Source organism: Dicentrarchus labrax, unplaced genomic scaffold, assembly GCF_905237075.1.
Source record: "Dicentrarchus labrax unplaced genomic scaffold, dlabrax2021, whole genome shotgun sequence".
Lineage (NCBI taxonomy): Eukaryota > Metazoa > Chordata > Actinopteri > Moronidae > Dicentrarchus > Dicentrarchus labrax.
Window position 1 is genome coordinate 13277515 of NW_026136710.1, and position 17475 is coordinate 13294989.

Below are 17475 nucleotides of genomic sequence, written 5' to 3' on the forward strand. Positions count from 1 at the left end.
TATCTTGAACTCTTCTCGCTATAATATTTACAGTATTTGGCCTTTTATCATATATTCTTTTTCCTGGTCGACGTACCTGAAATTGTGGCATCTTTTAATCCCTGTCAGTTGCCTCATCTTGCTTTAAAATCTTGCCTATCAAAGTGCTAATAGATTTTAAGATAGCAAAAATTATTTTGCCGAGTGTTCACATTATTTGGTCTTTCCTCTGTAAAGCAGCACTGCACAGATGAAGTATGTTGTGCGATGGTGGATACGACTCCTTCCCCTCACAATCCTTCATCCAGGTAATTGCTGCAAATATTTGAGTTTTCAACCCCGCCGTACAAAATTGTGCAGGTAACATTACCATCAAAGCTGTGGTAGACCTCAGGGAAAACCTTGTAGATCAGCTTGTTTATTATTAGGGAATTCAATTGCACCTTTAAGAGTGTGTCAAGGAAGGAATAACACCCTTAGGCAACATCTAGTGTAAATACAGGTTTATTAGGGACGAAAATGTTCCATGATAAACAAGAGGGAAAAAACATTCACAGTACATTTCATCTCCTGCATGGTGCATTGAAACATTGTACAACTTCAAACCCTCATCGGTGCTCTGCACAAACAGCCGCTTTACAAAAATACTCTCCTTAAGAAGAAAAAAAAAAAAAGTAAGGGCACAGGGGGGCATATTGGCCATTGTAAAATTAGTTTTTTCATTTCCCTTAAATTTGATCCATACCAATGCAATACAAAACATGGCAACAAGCTACAAATATAAAGCTGACATCTCAATCTAAAAGTCCCTAAAGCCTGCATTTGTTTGTGTAAATTGACATGTAAGAACAATAACCCCTCATGAGCATTAATGACACCTGCAGCTCTACACTTGCATAACATACAGTAAACCAGCCAGCTGCACACTGAGGTCTGATGGTTAAAAACACAATGTGAACACAAAACAGGAGGCAATTGGTCAGGTTCTAGGATACATGAGAGTTGACTGGTTGAATTAAGGTGTGTGGATGGTAAACAACTGGTCCGTGGTAGATTCGGTCAAAGGTGATTGGTCAGATGAAGGTCCTATGGAAAGTTATTGGTCTTTTTATGGAGAGGTAGGATAGTTGTCATGGTCAACGTATCAGGTCCCAGGATGAAACTATAATAACTTACTTCTTATAGTACTATTAGTAAAAGTACTTATATAGATATTAAAAAGGTGAAGACTGCTGACCTGTCGCCTCAAACGCCATTGTTCCTCAAACCATGCGCCAGGAAAACTTATTACCAATTCATCTGCTGTATCATGACCATAAAAGTAAAGTAAAAACAGGATGGCAGCAATCCAACCTTAGCCAAAAGTTCAAATTGGATGGACAAAGTTTCTGGTGTTTTTAGTTCGGTTGGCTCAGCTGCGTAAAGACGGGTGTAGAGTGGGAGCTACTGTCATTATGTCAGTGATCTTTTTAGGAATAACTCAAGTCGTTCTACAAAAACCAATGCATCTAGATTTGTGCCGTTGAATCTATCTAGATCGAGTGTAAAAAGTGGACGTTTTGGCACAAGTTTATATTTATGGCAAATGTTGGGCTTTAAGAAAATAACATAAAAAGGACAATTTAAATTCAGAAAAGCATGCTTAATAATAATAATGTCAAACAATTCATGTATTCTGAAATGTGGCAACAAATTAAATGAATTAACTGCATTGTCATTGTAGACTCTTTACACAACAGTCAGTTTAACATCTGGCCCTACTTTACAAACAGTGATCCTTCATTTCCCTCCAGAGGACACACATATTGGAGTGCATGAGCCACATTCACTCAAACAAAAACCCTTCTTTTACCGTAAAGGCCAAAGGCTAGCATCACATGTACTGTAATATCAGAACCACACAGGATGATGGGACACACCTGGTTACAAAAACATCATAAAATCCATTCAGCTATCGGAGCCATTAAGAGTGTTTGTTTGTAGGAGTAGCACAGTCTTTACTAACATTACAGGACAGCTGTGGTGGCACACTGGTCAGAGCCATTTGGTTTATTGCGTTAAATGCTCGATAGACGAGGTTTGAATGGATTTTTAAACAGTTTTTGGATCCATGTGTAATTGCTGCACTGTGGAGGTCACAAGACACACTCAAGTAAAAGAAAAAAGCAAATAGCATGACTAGATTTGTAATAACTGGTTATGGCTTCTAAAACGTGATCACATTGACATTTTCTAGGTTTCTGGAAATTACTAGACCGAATACAAAAAATCTCTCAATACAGTATAAAACTGGAACTGAAAGAACTTTACAAAAATGTTGCGCTATTCTGCTTTTTTTTCTTTTTACTTTGTACAGAAAAAGAAGGTGAGACATGAGCATCTGAGCAATTAGATCTATCAAAGGGAACATCAGAATTACCTTAACTATAATAAAGGCAAACTCTGGAGGAAAAAAAAGGGGGAGAAAACAGTCTTTGCAGTGTGGAAAAAACCTTAGTGCTTAAGTCTCTCAAACCTCTTTCTCAAGCACCTTTATCGCTCCTTAATTCCAATTCATCTATGATTTCCTTTCAACGACTGACTACTTCCTAAAAGGTTTTAACAGTGATATTTAACATATCTAACATATTAATGCGTCTACATTTCTGATTGTTGTCTTACATTAATATAAGCGTCTAAGATGAAGACGACACTGTCAGATGCTCCCAAGATCACAGACCACATGCATGTGGTTGACTTACCCTTCCTTTAATATCTAGAAATAAAAGCACATGACCACAGTGGGAGCAGGAATAGAAACACTACAGCATCTGCATCGCTTGGCTTTTTTCGTTATGTTTTTTACAACAATTGTTGCCATTTCTTTTATCTATAGATGATAGGAAGGGTGTGCCAAAAACCTTTTATCTTAGCGATCATCTTTGCTCAATTGGCTGAGTCCCAATCGGACAAAGAGGATCTTAAAACTGAGAAATATTTGGAATAAAGTTTGACTTGTTGTCTTCTACCTCAATGTGTGCTCTTAGTGGAGGTGTCTGCTAGCCCCAGAGCCGCCAACCTTACTGGTTCTGGGTCTCGCGGACCTTGGCTTGCAGAGCATCGCAAGTCTTCTTGGCGTCGCCTAGCAACATCGCAGTGTTGGGCTTGTAGAAGATGGGGTTGTCAACAGCTGCGTATCCCACACCCAGCGAGCGTTTCATCACGACCACCTAGCAAGGGAGGAAATAGAGTCACATTGACAGACACACACTCATTAGCCTTGGACTGGACATTTAGATAAATAATAAAATAATGATCACAACTTTTAGTAAAACCAGAAATTTAATGCCAGTAAAGAATCTGAAAACCCTGTATAGTTTGTATTTTATTTGAGAAAAAGTATACTAGTAGTAATGTAGAGTAGTATGTGGAAGTAGTTTATGTCTGTGTGTGTTTATGCATGAATCCTTGGGCACTTGTGAATGAATATTTTGCATTTTGAAGGCATCAGGCAGAAACCTTGTAAGTCCAAAACTTTCCAGGAAATGAAAAACAATATTTTTTTGCAATATTGAACACGTTGTTGTCAAAGTTGGTTTTGTTGCGATAAATACTTTTCATTGGTTAAATATATGCACAACCCCACAGAGAAACATAAATAACAAAAAATAAAAAATGTAAATGTAAAATATATGAAAAAAAGAAAATAAAAAAATGTAACTATGGAGATACGACAGTGACAATTTGTGTGATTTTTATTCTTTTTTAAAGTATGTGCAAATTTTTGTCTTTGTGTGTTTTGTCTGTGCACCTGTATGTGTATGTGTGTCTCTGTATGAGTGTGTGTGGTTGGGTAGAATGTCCTCTTTGATTTCCCCCGGGGAGGTGGGGGGAAGTGTGTGGAAAACTAGTGGGAGTACTGTATAAATCCCAGATCTCGGAGCGGTGCCAGTGGGATGCTCTGAATGTCGTCATTCCAAACAGCGACACAGTCACCACTAATGGGATCAGGATGGGACTGCACCTGGAACTGTAACAATCTGTGTATGTGAGCCTGAGCCCATGTGTCTGTGTGTGTGAATGTGAGTATGCATTTCTTTAGGTTTTGTGTGTGTGTTCAAATGGAGGCCCCTCTACGGGTGTGGACTCCAACATTCGCTTGTGGCGATAAAAAGCAGTCCAGTTGTTGTAAAATCTTCCATTCCACTTCATCTTTTTGGGCTTCAGGACAGCCTCATTATCACACATGCATGCACCAGATGTCTCACCTGCTTAGACTTCCAGACCTCCAGCACAGGCATACCAGCAATGATAGAGTTAGGATCTTCTTGGGCGGCTGAGTTCACTGTGTCATTGGCTCCAATCACCAGGGTCAGGTCTGTCTCTGATTGGACATACAAGAAATTACAATTAGAAATCCTTTTGCCTCGTGTTTTTCTGGCCTTTTTTTTTTTGTTTGTCAGCTAAAGTTGTATCACTGCATGTGTAACTTTAGAGCGCTGATGCCACTTTACTGACTTCATTTTCAAAACACAAATATAGTGTGTCACGGTTTTGTCACAAGCCCTAAAATAACAGTGTCACCAATCATTTCAGTTCTTCAACAACATGCCAAATCAGATTGATTTCATTACGCGTATCCTGTCTTTGAGGATTGGAGGTATGGCATACAAGTTATGGCTCATTTAGTCGGAGATTGTGCATGACACAATTGGAGGTGATGTCATTAATATTGTGAGAAGACGTTTACAAAAATATGTTTTTGAGGGAAATGTGGGTCGAAAGAAGGTTCAACCTGATGTCAATTAATATAACCATATGCAACAGATTAAGGTTTTAATAATTACTGTATTTTTCCCCAACAAGTGATTTCCCGGCAAAAGCAGGAGAGTAACATTTTTATGTTTTCGTGGCTCATTCATATAATTTCTATGAAGTAAACTGAGGGTAAGATTTCAAAAACTATCAGCTGGTGGTCTTATAGTGTCCGTGCAGTTGAACAGTTTTGGAAATATAATTATTTGCTAAGAGTTAGAGGAGAAGATTGATCCCACTCTCAGATGCGTTCTGAATTTAATGCTACAGCCAGTGACCTAGCCTAGCTTAGCTTGAAGACTGAAAACAGGGGGAAACTGCTGTTGCAACCGGACTCTCCCTACAAGCACCTCTCTGATTAACACGTCATATCTGGTTTGTTTAATCTGTACAAAGTGTTAACATGACAAGTTGTGGTTTTATGAGGAGTTATGTGGTGGAACAATTTTTTGGCCGGGACTTCTTGGAATTTTGGCTGGTTCCCTGGCAACCTTACCATGACGACAAAGAAAGCCTAGCTCCTCTTAACTCTTAGCCAGCCGTTTCACGCCCGTCTTCCAGTCTTTATGCTAAGCTAACTTTCGGTCTCCTGGCTCCAGCTTCATATTTAGCGTACAAAACATGGGAGCGGTATCAAATCTTGTCATCTAACTCTCAAGATATCAAACAATTGCTTTAACGTCAAATGCCTGGAAACTCTATAAAAGAGCACAGCTGAATCAAACATATTGGGACACAATAATTCTGGATAAATCAGGTAACAGTTCATAGCAGGTAAAGTATGTATATAAAAAAAAAAAAAAAAAAAAAGACTGCATCTTACCAGCAAAGTCTTCATTAATCTCCTCCATTTCCAGGACAATATCATATGGGACACCAGCTTCAGCCAACAGCACATTGAGCTGACCAGGCATACGGCCAGCCACGGGGTGAATACCAAACCTGTGGGAACAAAATTTAATGAGTCCTTTAGAACAGTCTCTCCTCTATATATTTACCACCATTACACACTGAAGCCTGGCTTTCTTAAATGAAAAAAGAGAAACACACAAAACAAAACGGTAAGAGAGGATCGAAATAAATAGGGTCGGGCGGAGAAAGAGACAACAAGATGGAGATTTTGGACAAGTGGAGTTGAGAGACATTTGTAATTATAGTCTGGTTACACACATACAATTCCCACTGCACTCCTCCACCATGTATCATTTGTTGAGTGTGCGCACATGTGTGTGACTGGGTGTACATAGCTCTCAAACTCAATTAGCCATGTCATGTAATCAGGGTAGGAAATTAACACCAGCCACTGAATTCTGGTGGCTGGATCTTTCTCTTTAACCTTCCATTTGGAGATTTATTTTCCATTTGCTTGGCGAGGTTAGGATGATACAGAGTGCAGATGGCCTGTCAGTTCTGGGATCTATTAGCGACTGTGGCTGGCGATTGAAAAAGTCCGTTTCTGCCCTTCGTGTAATCCTGTACAGTCTACATGCACTGTGGGAAGAAGCTTTTTGTCTCGTGGGTTGTGCTTCCAAACTGCGTACTGTTAGTATACCCCAAAGAGGAAGAATAAAACAGCATGAGGTTCATTAAGATGTAAAAGGGAAGATACAAAGAGCAAGAAGACAAATCAAGAGAATGCATTAGAATATAGAACAGAGAAAAAGAGAAAATAGGAGAGAAAGAGATCAGGGTGAAGGTTTTTTTTTTTTTTCTGACCACCCACTTTCCTCTAATCAAGCACAAATGCTCTAAGTAGCAGCAGCTGCAACAGCCAGGATCAAACGACTGCGGCAGGACAATAACACAAGCTTCCGCTGTACCTTGTCCTTCCTGTCCTCTTTCGCATTTCCCTTTTCTCATTCCTTCTTCGCATACAAGTCTCTTCCTATCTATCTTACGCCATCTTCTTGTCATCAAACCCAAAACCTCAACTCTTCTTTTATGTCCTTCATGGTGCAGTTTACATCTTGTTTCTACATCTTTCTTTTTTTTATAAACATGACTTATACTACTTTTTTCACTACTCTGTTTACCTGAGACACGCTAGCTACTGCAGTTTCTTTGAATTAATGTACATTTAATATAAATATTTTAGCATCCTTTACCTGACGTCCTTTCCTGCTTCTTTAAGCATCTTCACCAACTCAGCGATGGGGTACTGGGCCTTTGCAGCACAGAGTCCATAACCTGAAAGAGATTTTAAGACAACAGGCAAGAATGAGCTCATATAAAAGCCTACAAGATTGGCCTGTCAAAGACATTTGTCGATGCAGAAGTCACAACAGGTTTTTAGACATGTTATTGTAGCAAAAAACCAGAACACCTTAGAGACAAGTCTGAGATGGGAGATGAATAGTATCCAATCAGAGCGAAGACACAGTGACTTCTCACATTTTTAAAGCAAAAATACCACATTATGTTGTTACAGGTTCTTAAATGTATTTTCTTTTCAGATTTTCCTCGTCTTATTTGATAGTATCTGTATATATTTGCAAAACAAGTCATCTGAGTTTGTGACCTTCGGCTCTAGAAAATTGTGACTGACATTTCTCACTGCACTAATTGATAACAAAAACAATTAGTCATGCACTAACCTTTACTAACCCAAAAATGGGGTTAAATGCTCGACAGCACACAGGGAGCAAGCACATGAAATAAGAACAATTACAAGTACTTTTAACCAAAAATTAACTTTAGTAGACAGCAGTCTGATTGACAGGTGATGGTGTTGTTAGAAATCAACCTTCACCTGGAAAACCAAGTTTCAAGCTGTTGTTTTAGTGAGGATTTACGCTGCTGAAGTGCCCTTGAATAACACTTTGTACAAGCTCTGTGAACAGACTCCCTGGATGCCTCCTACTGCAACTATAATATATGTTATACTACAAAATGGTTTAATGTTCATACCATTGCTGCTGTGACAGGGGAGCAAGACAGTGTGACTGAGCAGATAACATGAAATATTCAAACATTAAACACATCACCCAGCTGCCTTCTAAAGCATTCCTGCCTTCCAGTCTCTGAATAGATACTTTTAATCATCTATTTAATATGAAACATTTAGAATACATATAATATAAAATCATATTACTTGGCTTTTAGTAGAAAGCTTGCAGAGTATATGTTTTTTCCTCCAGACCTCTTTCATGTTTAATAATGCTGGTGTGTGGCACTTGATTTTTATCACACACGCAAACACACGTCAAACGGTCCAGTGGTGTTTACTAGCCTTGTCACAACAACCAGTCAGAAACTGTCTTGTTACGACACACCAATCAAAATGACAAGGTTTCAAACTCAGCACAGAGAGAGAGAGAGAGAGAGAGAGAGAGAGAGAGAGAGAGAGAGAGAGAGAGAGAGAGAGAAAAAAAACATGGTTTCAAGCTCGACGATTTAATGGTTTTTTTTACTTTTTTTTCCCTCTCCATCATCACAATTCTTTCATTCCTTGTGCTTCCAATATTCTCTCTGGAGTTTCTCCTATAAGAAAAACAAGTGGACCCAGACCATGCGGAGATGGGCCAGACGAAGCCAGGAAAACACTTATGTTTATCAGGCAGAGTCTTAACCATTTCCACAGATGTCAATCAGGCAAAGTGACTGTGACGGCTCCAATTAGGGAGAATAGTCAAAATGGAAACAAGGGGACCGACTGAAAGCCAAAGCTGGGTAACGATACTATTCTGACTACTGACTACCAGGGTAAAGAACAGAATTATGAACATATCATACATTACAACAGCATATAAACTTTGCACTGATGCTTCATACAAATGTTGCAACTGCAGAGAGATAAAACTGAGGTACAACTACTGCACCGTGATCAAATCCTATATCAACAGAGTTGATGAAATGCTTGAGAGTGTGTGTCTTTTTAGAGGCTTTGCGATGCCCTGACAAAACTTCAGAGCCTATAACTGACTGAATTTCTCTCTTTCAAATCACTTAATTCATGAAATTACATTGACAGGTTCTATTATGTGTTTCTTCTTATTCTGATCCTCATATTTTACTGTTTCTATAATCCTTCAAAAAATGTCTGGCATTTTATTATTGGTCTTGTCTTGGTGTGCTATTGTTTGTAGATAATTTTGAGGGGAAAAAAACACCCCATCATTTTTCATTTCCACTCTTTATTTCTCCCACTCCTTCCAACTAAAAATTTCAAAATTTTATTGGCCTGTTTTTCAGCTTTTTGTGACTCTCACAAAAGAAAGAAAGAAAGAAAAAGTAATCTACATTGGATGGTGCTCCATTGATCACTTCTTTTTCATTTCTTCTCAACAACGCGACCACTTTAATTTTGCAATTCTTGTAAATTGCAGAGGTTTCCTCTAAAGAGTTAGTTTTTGTATATGGGCTCTCAGCACTATGACTGGACTCACCAATTTGCAGGCTGGATGCCTTTAGTCTGTGTTTACATGTACCCACGTGAATAAAACAACTCTTTGGAACTGTAACTAGTTCACAACAGTCTGGCGGGAGGACTGAAATTTCACTGGGCTACACAATGATGGTGATTTTAGGACAGCAGCACCAAGAACCGTCCTAACAGTCCTGGTGGGAGGTTCAGACACATATTTATAGTCAAATACTGAAAACATGTGAAACAAAGGGGTTGGACGCCACGCTCTAACCCTGAAAAAGGAACTAGAAGCCAATTTTGAACGTAGTACTTGAATTGTCAACAAAAACCCAGCGTACCCTCATTCCATCTAATTTTCCCTTGACCTTGCATATATATGCTGCACTGTAGAATGTCTATTTACCAGGGACTGACGACCACACAGAAACCGAAGAGTGTGTGTGTGTGTGTGTGTGTGTGTGTGGCCACTCTACCATGACTTGTCAATTAGCCTAGCAAAATGGTGATGTAACATGGGTCAAGAAAAGGTTAAATAAACAGAACACACACTTTGCTAATTCTAAAAAAGAGAGAGACTGGCAAAGTCAAAGTACCATGTTTTTCCACTCGCATATTAGTGTGTGTAGGAGTGTGTGTGTGTGTGTGTGTGTGTGTGTGTGTGTGTGTGTGTTTCTTACCTGGAGTGATAATTATGCTCTGGGCGTCTTTAATCATTTCAACGGTCTGATCCACGTTGACCTCAGTGTGTGTGCCAGTGATCTCCATGGGCTTTCCTGTACCGGTGGAGGACGTGCCGTAGCCTCCCAAGATCACGTTAGCCAGTGAACGATTCATGGCCTGAGAGGGGAGAGAGATATTTTGCATTTCCTTTTTTATTTTAATGACTGCATTACCTTTAGTTTTTTACCTTATTGTGTACAGCAAAATAAGAGGACATTCGAAAGGGATATTCCCAAAGAAAAACCCCACACATTTGTGACCTTATTCAGAGCAGGGACTCTACTATGGTAAAGTTATAGTCCCTCCTGGTGGATGGGAGAGGAACAACCACATGAAGCAGTGTGCTGATCTACAAAATACATCAAATGCTTCACTTAAGGATTTCAAACAGTGTTGCTGAGACTCAAGCCAGCAGCACTCGGATATATACTTTGTAAACTGAAACTCACCACACACATAATGTATGACAGGATGGCTCCAGATGATCCAATGAGAGCTCCGACGATGGTCAGCAGGTTGTTATTGAGCAGGAAGCCTTCGGCACACAGGGCCCAGCCTGAGTAACTGTTCAGTACGGTGATAACCACTGGCATATCAGCGCCTCCGATAGCAGCTGTCAAGGTTACACCCTAAAAAGGAATAAGAAGAAGAAAAATGCAGTTTTTATTCACTGTCGTTATCAGATCAGATGTGCAAGGGAGAGGTGAAGAAATATATTAAAAAGTTCCCCAAGTTTAACCTCACTAGAATAAAGGTATTACCAAAAAAAACAACTATTTCTCTTCCACTGGAGGGAAAACAGCTTCATTTCCATTTTTCACAATCAAATCCCTTCGTTCTCTGTCCCTCCATCATCTGTACAGTTTTTGTTTAACAAGGGCCAAGTGCAGTTACCAAAGCAGCAGCAGCGAGATCCAGGAGCGTGTGGAGACGCACGCAGGTGCACATTATCAATTGTTCTCATTGACATACTGTAGGTTTATTTTTAGGTGTGTGCGAGTGAAGGAACACGCACACATGCACAGTAGATGATGCATTATACTGTACTGATTAGAAATCAGACACAGCTATTTTGAACGAATTCATCTTTAAATGAAAAGATATCCATCTCAGTTCTCTAGGGATGCACTGGTAATTCCACCTGCTGATTTTCCCAGCAACACAGCAAAAATGCTGAAATTGCAACATGTCACTGTGTATAAATATTTTTCTTTTTACTGAAATTACATTAGTGTGTGCTCTCTGTCTGGTTTCAAAACTCAAAAAGTATCTCTTTCCTGATCAGGTAAATTGAGGTTACAGTACAGTTAACTGCTAGATGAAGTCAGTTATCAGTGGCCATTTGACTGCTATATGCAAAGTTAGGAAAGTAAGGAACATTTTCTGCAAATAAAATCTAAAACTAAAATTCCCTTTATAACTAAGTGATGGATAAAGTGTCTGTAGAGGTCAGCAGTAGCTGGAGTTGCAGTTTTTCTTAAATATTTTTGCCACATATTACTGAGGAAAAATATCTGTATTGTACTGTTGGGCATAGACATCTTTTTCTCTGACAAACTTTAGTTTAACATGACTTAACAATGGTAGAGACCAATATAATGAGTCAGATACAGGAAGGAACCTGGCCGTTTTACAAAGTCGAGCCTGTTTTGCCACAATGGCTGCCAGACTATTTAACAGCTCAACTAAATATCTGGACCTGAATTTCTATGCCCTTACCCCTTCCTGAAGTCTTTTAACAACATCCTTACATGTTCTGTCAGTCAGCATGTAAGAAAATTCCAATCTGAAATATTCATGTGCAGATTTTTCTTCTTAGCCCTTACCGAGTGCAAAAACAGACCCCAGAAAAAACACACACACACACACACGCGCACACACAGACAGACAGACAGATAGACAGACAGCATACCATTACAGCAGACAGAGCAGAGACAGATCCAAGACAGGTGAGGCCTGTGGTGTAACTGGGATCCATCATGTAGGGAATCATCCCACCAACACTGCCTGCCATCAGACTGGCGTTCAGAGCATGACGAGCAGGGAGCATCAGGGGAGCGCTGTTCAGAACACCTGGATGAGGAAGGGAGAGAGAGGATGGCAGCGGGACAAGGGAAGAGAGAAAACTATATGGATTAGGATTTTTCTTTTTTTAAAGCATCACTTATAACAGCAAATAAGAAAATAAAAATATTTATTTATTCAACTGTGAACTTGTGTCAGAAAAGTATACGCCAAAACAGCAGCAAAAAGCTTGTATACCTTCTAGATGTAGCATTTATCCGTAAATGTATACTTCAGCAGCCACCGCTTGAGACTTGTCATTAACTGAATGTCTTGTTCATGCATAATTTGCCCTGAAACACTTTGAGCCTACATGGAAATTACTGCCCAGGACCGGTGCCAGCACATGAACATGATAAGCTCTTTCCTCCTTTTCCCTTCACAGCAGGCAGAGGTTGACCTTCTCTTGTTGATAACTACAGTACAGCTGACATGTCATCTGTCTGCAGCTATCTTAAAACATATTTACTTTGAATCCTGTTTTGAGGATTCACATCAATAAAAACAATGTGATCTTTTTTATTATTACAAGAAATAATAATTAAGTAATTATAAGTGTAATGTGTAGCATTTAATATTGAGTGTCTGCCAATACCAAGTCCCAATCTGATAATTGTATGACATAAACCCAAAGATCGGATCAGGTAAATAAAGCTCAATAGCCGATACATACCGATCAGTTAAACAATTTTAACTTTACTTGCAAATTGTTGTCCCTAGCATAAGGTGATTTCCCAAAATGTCAAACTATTCCTTTAAAAGAGAACAGGGCCAGTCTAATCCCCATCAAACACATAATAGCCTACATTTGAAATGCTGTTTAGGTCCTCTCTTTTACCTTGCAGTTTGCCATATGCCACCAAAGAGCCACTAAAAGTGACTCCACCAATGAAGGTGCCGAGGTACGCGACTATCTTGGTGAGGTTGGCCGCAGGGTCTGTGGCGAAGTGGGGGTACTCAACCATGTATTCGGCAACACAGGTGAGCACAGCTGCCAGGCCCACCAAGCTGTGGAAGGCAGCCACCAGCTGGGGCAAGTCTGTGATCTGGATCCTCTTAGCAATGGTCAGGCCTAAAGACAGAGAGAGAGAGAGAGAGAGAGAGAGAGAGAGAGAGAGAGAGAGAGATAGCAAATAAATGAAGAGGAGTGCCCCCCAAAGACCCACACACAAAGAAAATGCAAATCACAAGCACGTGCACACAGACTCAGGAGGACTGCTGGGAAGTGGTTCCGTCTGAGGAACCAGGTGCTGCTGATGAGGCCTGTTTGGGGAAATTCCATGTTTGTGAGTGGGTCTACACCCCTTTGTGCGAGTGTGGGTCCTGCAGGAGCCTTGCAACGTTACTGTATCTGGAAAATAGCATTATTGTCTGTGTGGATAGTTTAGTCTAGGTTTCATCTATGTTACTGGAACAATTAGCATTCAGATGATTAAACTGTCCTGAGCGGGCAAGAGAAAGTGAGTAACACATGATGCTGACCATTTTGACAGACCTCCTGGGTCTGGCGGGGAGTTAGTCATGTTGTGTTTGATGAAAACATCACAGAGCCTATGCGCTCTGCACACCTGCTGCTTGATCTGGCCAAGCTTGGAATACATGCACACACACGCACGCACACAGATGCACACACACAAACGATGCAAAACCCATGTCCATTAATTTACATCTGCTGCAACACAATTCAGCAAGTTTGCCTGTGAGTCTGCCTTCTCCTTATTCTGACATTAATACACACAGACTCACCAGCAGTGCCACCTATAGCCATGGCTGCGCTCATCTGTGCCAGGAGCTCAGGACTCGGTTTGAGGGCACCCAGAGTGGCAATGATACCCCCTGTAACTCCCATCATACCCAAAGCGTTACCCAGGCGGGCTGTCTTCTGGTTGGAAAGGCCAGCCAGGGCACCAACACAGCACAGACCTGAGCCCAAGTACATCATCTGGTGAGAAAGAAGGCATTATACAGAGGATTTAGGGACCACAGGATGAGAAATAACGCCATGTGATTTACTTGGAAGGTTGTGTACAACATCTGGGAAAACAAAGAATACTTTTGGAGGATGATTAGCCGACTTTTATATAATCATGGGCTGTTTTGCACCAATTCCCAAGGGACTAATGAAGTTTTTGTAGGAAACCACAAATATAATCTTGAACTAAACATGCAGACACAGCAAACATCCTCTCACACCTGTTCAATGTTGTATCCAGACTGCAGAGCGGCAGCGTAGCCTCCGACAAAGACACCACCAGGAAGCAGATAAAGGTAGTTGTACTCCGGAGGATCAGTGGGACGCTTGAACATGTCCAACATCTTCTTAGTTACCAGGAAACCACCTGGGTGAGAGACAGGGAGAGAAAATGAATGCATGTGTACTTTCAGTGGCACAAAAAAGGTTTAAAAGCTGCTTTCCAGAACAAAAGTAGGAGTAATATACAAAGAAAATAAAAAACGCAGAGGAGTTGAAGCACCTGAAGTACAATATCTATTTTTAGTCAGCAGGTGTTTAAACGCCAATAGCTAAGAAAGGTTGCCAAGCCCAATAACCAATGGTAGGAATTTAATGAGTCTACTTCATGTCAGTGTGAATATTTCAAGTAGGAAACCTCAGAAGTGTCAAACCGGGACCAGACGGTGTCTCACTGCTTTATAGGAGGAGATCACATTACCGTGTGTATGTCTTCCTTTTTTCCCTCTGGCATGACTGTAGCCCCGTGCACACGCATGCAACCATACATACAAAAGGTGAATCAGAGGTTAGCACCTGTTTCTTTCTAGTTCATGTAATTTTAGTCGTTGACTGTCTTGTTAAAACATGTAATAATAATAATCATCTGACTACTATTATTGCAGACCAATCTGAGTCAATATATTAACATGGAGGAATGTTCGCATATTGAAACAACACAAAGCCAGTATCCACTCATTTCTTTTGGTTATATTTTTGTACCCAGAATGGGTTTGTTGACACTGCATTTAGAAAGCTTGTAAGAATAGAGGAAAATCTGCATCACTGGGAAAAGTCCAAAACAGTACAGTCATGCTAGCAACTCTGAGGCTGTACTGTACACAGTAGCACTTTGAGCTAAATGCTAACATGCTGATGTGAAGCAGGTAGTGCTGTCGCAAATAATCTCTCACACAATGTAACACTGTCCATCAATAAAAGGGTGAAAAAAATACTTTGTCACACAAACAGCCTCTTCAACAGCCCGTTCTAAGGGATCAAAACAGGGCGATACAAAATAAAATTACAAAGTGCACATGTATGGTAAACTAGGACTCTAGCCTATAGTGCAGTTAAACCATGGCTTAATACTTTTCTCAAGTTTGCTTTGAACATAGCAGTCATCAACCCAGCCTCTTATTTCAGAAAGAATGAACAGTAACGGTTACCAATAAAAGGTAAGCCAACTACTTCTTTGCTTTGAGCCAGTTACTCAAACAGACAAGCCTGTTGACATTTTCAGACAACAAGGAATCCATCCATTTCGTCATCTCGCGCTCGCCATCCACTCAAAATGTAACGTCTACTACTCTTAAACAAGTGTGTGCGGCGTGCCTGTTTTGTTTCCGGTGTTAGCTAGATCCAGTGTTGTGTTGTAGTTTTTCTAACGTTACTAGTTGTTGCAACAGCATGTGAAAAAAAACGACAAAGTGTGCTAGGCCAAAAAGAACGTTAATCGCGCGATAAAAAAATTGACGCTGTTAAAATGGGTTTGCGTTAACGCCGTTAATAACGCGTTTAACTGACAGCACTAGAAGCAAGTATTTTAGACATTGCAAAATTGCAATATGACAAGGTGCAATATCCAAATCGCAGAAGCTGCTATTTATTACTAAATGTAAAATGTGTAACAAAACAGCATCATAATGAAGTACTGTAGTGCTGCAGAGATGACTGGGCCTACAAATCTTGTTCTCCAAATGTTAGGAAAAAAAACAAAACTCCCCATGCACTGCCAACAGTCAGGTGCTGGTAGGTTGCGGACCATGTAGTAAAAAAATCTGAATTAAACACAGCACACTGGAATGACTTTCCTGCTGCACGCTCTTTAATAAATCACAGCAAAGTCATTCCATTGTGCAGTGGTTAATTCTGTTAGAAAACATGTTTGTTTGGTACAGACCCCAACAATTTCAGTGGAAATGAAAATTGTGATACAAAGATAATCACCACACTAATCACCCAATAATCATAAATCATAGAGCAATCATAATATTTGCCAAAATAATCGCAATATGATTTGATTTAAATGTGAATGTTTTCTTTTAAGCCACCTACAATTAGAGTTAGCTCAATGACTGAAACTAGTGACCTGGTGCAATAAGGAGAGAATATGGAATCTTATCAGACCTGGTGGCGCACATTGACATTTAGATTTTGAGAAACTGAACATATTTAACTTAAGTATTCAACAATCCCAGGTGTTTTCCATGCATTCCCACGTCTTACAACTGTGGAGACATGGAGAAAATGAAAAAGCTACAGCCAGGGACCTGCTCCTCAAAACAGACACACAAGCTGAAAGATTTCAGGGTCTGTTTTACTGGAGCTAAATTTCACTATTGTGTTTCGTCCCTTTTCCATGGAATGAATTTTTCTGTTCCCAGGGGTTTATGGGTAATGTGGTAAACCACTTAGAAATGTGCGTGTGGAACCGAACCCATGGTGAACATCAAAAATGAAATTAAACAACCGGTAAGAAACTAGGTATGTCTATGTGGTATTTTAGCATGCTTTCGTTAAGCGTTAAGGGAAACCTAAAAGACTAATCAGTGGTTTGAGCAGTAATGCCACAGAGCCTTGAGGGCCTCAGATTTGTGGCAGGATTCACAGCCTTGTCTTGAACTTCAAAAACCTTGTGGTGTCCTGCGACTCTCACATATAAAACTCAAAGAAGCTCTTGGTGCTTTTTTAACAAACAGGCAGAACTGCTTCATAATGCAAGTTAACTATTCATCTGCTTGTATTAGCTGATGTCTAGCTGTGAGCTAATAGGAGAAATCAAAACAAATTCATGGCTCAGCACTGGAGGAACACTCTGTTTCCCAGGACTATTAGAGAGTGATGAGTATTATAATGACTCCAGGAACACTTTGTCATTGTAATGGGAATTATTAAGGGTAATAGCAGAAATGAACGTGTGTGGTCCAGGCCAGAGCCACTGACTCTGGTCTGAGCAGGTGGGTAAGACAGGGCAGCTGCAAAACTTGGGTTTCGAAAAGCATGTTATTGTACAATCAATATAAAACAGTTCAATCTTCAGCCTAAAGTTGATATTTTATTGGCTAAAGGTTGCTGTAACTGGCAGGGATCGCCGCGAGGTGTCTATGTGCAGGTGACTCACCAGCAATGTTGACCGAGGAGATGAAGGCAGCCAGCAGAGCCAGTGTCTCAGCAGTAGATGTTGGGGAGTAGCCACCTCCCATCAGGGACAGACCACCCACAGCAGTCAGACCTGCACAACAAGGATATTTTAGTATTCATGAGCCTCCACTTTCATAAGTCATTAGACAGGACATTCAAAACTTTGGTGAAGAGGTTA

The 17475-nt window shown here is 40.2% G+C and overlaps 1 protein-coding gene across 1 annotated transcript in view; it reads right to left on the reverse strand.

Moving 5' to 3' along the window:
* Window positions 1-465: 465 nt before the first annotated feature.
* The window catches only part of nnt (nicotinamide nucleotide transhydrogenase), a 32462-nt gene continuing 15452 nt past the window's right edge, over window positions 466-17475 (reverse strand). The window contains exons 12-22 of the mRNA XM_051412401.1: window positions 17278-17388; window positions 14117-14262; window positions 13670-13865; window positions 12762-12995; window positions 11772-11932; window positions 10309-10488; window positions 9817-9976; window positions 6879-6960; window positions 5597-5715; window positions 4227-4342; window positions 466-3188 (exon numbers count right to left, since the gene is read on the reverse strand). Of these exons, the coding sequence (XP_051268361.1) occupies window positions 3039-3188; window positions 4227-4342; window positions 5597-5715; window positions 6879-6960; window positions 9817-9976; window positions 10309-10488; window positions 11772-11932; window positions 12762-12995; window positions 13670-13865; window positions 14117-14262; window positions 17278-17388 (1655 nt within the window). The 3' untranslated portion in view covers window positions 466-3038. The remainder of the gene's footprint in view (window positions 3189-4226; window positions 4343-5596; window positions 5716-6878; window positions 6961-9816; window positions 9977-10308; window positions 10489-11771; window positions 11933-12761; window positions 12996-13669; window positions 13866-14116; window positions 14263-17277; window positions 17389-17475) is intronic.